We start from the raw sequence: 4291 nt of genomic DNA, 5'->3' as shown, positions 1-4291 counted from the left end.
GCCTTAGCCACTTGAGCCACAGGCACCGAGCATGACAGATCATTTTAATTTAAAAGGTTATATCCTTTGATCCAGAGGTTTTTCTTTCCTGTGAATTATGTAATTGAGAATTATCTTCTGTGCATTCTTTTTTTTTTTTTTTCCTTTGGGGGCTCTTATTACTGAGATTCCTGAACTGGTCTTCCAACTTTCTTGTTTCCTTTTCTTCTTACTCTGCTTTGTAGGAAGTCTTTACCTTTCAAAAAAAAAAGTTATTGATCTTTTGCTTGCACAATCCTGATCACGTTTTTACTTTCAATGAGTCTCTCTCTCTCTCTCTCAATATTTCTTTGTTTTAGCATCTGGTTCCTGCTTCAAGGATGCAACAGTTTCTTTATCTCTCTGAGGCTGTTGACAGTAATTTTTGAATGTTTACTTTTCCTACAATCATCTTATTTTGTCCCAAATTTCTTTTACTTTGTTTCTTTGGATGTTACATTTTTTTTGCTAGAGAGTCTTCTTAGATGTCTTCTTAGATTAACTGTTCAGATTTAAGAAGAAGAGTTGAAGGGATTGGTTAAGAATGTTCCATATGGGTGTGGATCTTGCTTAACATGAGCTTTTCTATTGGCTGATGTGGCTGCATGATTTGTAAAGAACCTCTTGATATTAAGACTGTGAGATTTTTATTTCAGCCTGATCAAATTTTCCACACACAGTTCTTTCATCCTCCCATCTAGAGGAAATGACTGACTGTTTTCATCTTTGAACCTGAGAAGGGAGGGTTGTTCTATACCACTAGGAGGGTGAGATGGAAACAAAGGCTGTCACTTTTGATATAGCTGCAATCTGATCCTCTTTATCTTACTGTTCCCCCTATAACCTCAGTTTTGAGGTACCTGACTGCATTTGCCAGGATAGAATAGCTTATAAGAATGAGTAAAAAGCAAATCACAATTATTTATGACTTAAAATAACGAAGTTCTATCGAATGCCGTCCACATTTGAGTGACCCAAGCTAAGAGTGTCTTAATCTCTGTGTTTTCATATTTGCCAAAGCAGATGAAGAGGGGACTTGATAGAATATACTCCCCAAACACTGTCAGTGACACTGACTACGTCTTATTGGTTGAAGAGAGTCTTATGTTTTCTCCTTACTTCAGAGATACAGAAAGAACAATCTTAAAAGTATGCCTAGGAGGAGAAGGCTTAAATACTGGGTGAATAGCACTAATTACTCCTTATCTTGGTGCTGATAGTTCTGTGTTTTTCAGCATTTTGAAATACAGCCTGGTTTGTTCTCCAGTTTTCTCCTGCTGGCTCAGAAATTTTCTTTTTAAATCTGCTAAGCCTGTTATCACTTGTTCATTTTGATTTTGCTGTTGCCTTTCTCCTGTTCTTTAAGTTACTTGGGATTATGTATTTAAAAATTATTTTGGTTGTAGTGGAGCTTCAGAAAGAAAGAAAATTGGATACATGTATTCTTATGTGTATCAGAAAGACTTAGAATTTTCTGCAGACTGAACTTTGCAGTGTAAATGGAAATATGCTTACAGAATATGATAAGATACATTATAAAAATATTGTATTACAAATGCTTGTTGATGTGAATAATATTTTGATCTTCCCAGTTCTTTTTCCTTATGTTAGATTTTAAAAGATGCTTCTGTGTGAAAGCATAGCAACAAAGTCAGTTGTTGAGTCTTGAAGAACCAGTTTGTTCAATTTCCCAGAGATTTATTGCTTACTTAGGTGACAAATCCTTTTGCAGGTGGGAAAACTTCAAATGCTTTGCTTTTTTTTTTTGGCTTCTGAGTCTGTATGTTACCTGGCAGGCTTGATCTAGACTGGGCTTCCTCTTGCATCATTGGGTAGTCGTGGAAAGGCCAGGCAGCTGTGCTGTGGAGGTGAGGTGGAGGTGAACAGGCTCTGGCTGGGTGCTGCAGCTCCACTCCCTGTGGCCTGTTACTTACCAGTTTTAGGCTTTCCTGGCCTGGTTCTTCTGGTGGTGACCGAGCTCCAAGAGAAAATGCAAAAGCTTTTAAGTCTTAGGCTTAGATTTTTACAGTCACGTTTGCTGCATTTGTTGGCCGGCGTAAGTCACAAGGGCAGCCCAGATTCAAGGGTGGGCAGACAGACTCGCCTGCTTCACTGGGGGCCTTCCAGTTTCCGATGGCAGAGGGTATGGGTACAGGGAAGAGTGAGAACCAGGGCTGTTTTTGCAGACTGAATCTTTCAGAGTTGTCAATGGATCATGAAAAATAATTTTTGATGATAAAACATGGAAAATGTGAATATAGCTCAGGAGTTTAATGAAGTGAGGGAACTTGCCAGAACTTAACTTTTGTTCCCTTACGCATTTCCTCAGTGTTTACATGAAAGCAAACAATTTTCAATGAACGCCGAAACCTGTCATTCCGAAACAGCCCACTTAGATTAAGACATGTTTCCCAATACAATTTTAACATTTCATATATAATAATTACTTATAAAATTGGAAAGATTTATTATTTTAATGCATAAAACTCATTTCAGAAGAAAATACTTTTAAACACTTAGGGCTTTATATGTATATTGCACTAAAAATAAAAGATGAGAATGATGAAACATTAAAAATAAACTATTGGGTGGTGCCTGTGGCTCAGGGAGTAGGGCACCGGCCCCATATACTGGAGGTGGTGGGTTCAAACCCGGCCCTGGCCAAAAAAACAAAACTGTATAAATAAACTTCAAAGGTCAGCCTATATCCCATTAAAGTAAAATTATGTCTGGAGATAGTGGAAATAACAAAAGTTTAAGAAAGTTAAAAAGAAAATATGAAGTTTATAATGGTTAAAAGAAAGCTTGTTCATGTATTTTTAGTTTAGATCTTGGTGGATAGTAAATCACTTTTCCACTGGCTGTAATTTAAGAACAATGTAACCATTTTATTTTAAAATTGCATTACTTATAATATCATACCAAATATATCCTTTAGGATTATTATTATTTTTTTTTTCTGCAGTTTTTGGCCAGGGTTGGGTTTGAACCTGCCACTTCCAGTATATGGGGCTGGTGCCCTACTCCTTTGAGCCATGGGCACCGCCCCTATCCTTTAGGATTATTATACTTAGTATGAAAGGTTTTATATGTCAATGGAAAATAGGGGAGATTACATATATGTGTATATATGTAAATATATATATGTAATTACATATATGTGTAATACATGTACAGGGTCACCATGAAGTTCATATGCAATTTAAAATAATGTACAATTTAGACATGCACATGAACTCTATGGACACTCTGTATATGTCTGTATGAATTACAAGCATGTTAGGGAAACAAGGAAAATAGAATATTGTTTTAAGTTGATTGTTTTGCTCATAGGACTCCATTACCTCGGACCTCTGTTTGACCTTCATTTGGTGATTTCTAGAGCTCTCCACTCAGATATTACTCTCAAGAAAAGAAGTAATTGTGTTTTCTTTCTTCTGATATATAAATGAATACCCTGATTTGATTATATATCAAAACATCAGATGTACCCTGTAAGATATATGCAAGTATTATATCCCTTAATAATTAAAAAATTTAAACAAAAATAAAAACCATGACAAATTTTATCAGTTTCTCAGTCATGGAATTCCCCCCACCTTTGTTCCCCAGTACACATCCCCAGTGAGTATCCCTGAGACCTCTTGACTTTGTTGTACCATGAGTGCAAAATACATTGAATTTTGAAAATTTACTACAAACTAAAGACTGTAAATATAATGTAGCTTATTAGTTTTCTTTTGATATTTTTGATAGATTAGGCTTAACAATATGCATTATCAAAATTAACTTCACACATTTCTTTTTAATTTTTTAATGTGGTAACTGACGTATTACACATATAGTTTGCATCATAATTTATACTGGACAGGACAAGAGTAGCTCAAAAATCAGGAGACTGAGGGAAGCTCCCCTTCCCTCTCCCTATGTACACAAGGGTTGTCTTTTCAGGTGCAATTTCCTCTTCCCAAGAAGTCAAGAAGCATGCCATGTCCTTTTTTAGGTGATACCATCCCCCCAGTACCTTGTAGGGTTTAACAGGATCAAGCTGTCAGATCAAATAATTACTCAAGAGATGCTCAAAAAAACAATTTTTTAAAAAAGAGAAGTGATTTATTCACCTCACAGGTGTGTATTTTGCAATTTTTAGAGGAAGTTTACTGAAGATAACCAGAAAAGGAGGTTCTGAAAAAAATTGGGTATCCGAAGGCAGTTTGTTCTCTGGGGTATTTAGTGTGAAGTGGCTTATCTGCCTTTTCTCTCTTTCTTTCTC

General features: G+C 36.1%; 1 protein-coding gene across 3 annotated transcripts in view; it reads left to right on the top strand.

The window, feature by feature from the left end:
* Positions 1-4291, top strand: part of IL1RAP (interleukin 1 receptor accessory protein) — a 138995-nt gene that overhangs the window by 79673 nt on the left and 55031 nt on the right. For 2 of the 3 annotated variants that reach the window (XM_023514833.1, XM_023514834.1), the window contains exon 4: positions 3352-3435. The exons of the other annotated variant lie outside the window; for it this stretch is intronic. In XM_023514833.1, coding sequence (XP_023370601.1) covers positions 3352-3435 — 84 coding nt within the window. The remainder of the gene's footprint in view (positions 1-3351; positions 3436-4291) is intronic. 3 annotated transcript variants of the gene reach the window in all.

Source organism: Otolemur garnettii, unplaced genomic scaffold (assembly GCF_000181295.1).
Source record: "Otolemur garnettii isolate 467f Iridium unplaced genomic scaffold, OtoGar3 scaffold00060, whole genome shotgun sequence".
Classification (NCBI taxonomy): Eukaryota; Metazoa; Chordata; class Mammalia; order Primates; family Galagidae; genus Otolemur; species Otolemur garnettii.
The sequence above is the reverse complement of the archived record's forward strand: the minus strand, read 5'-3'. Positions and strand labels throughout refer to the sequence as shown.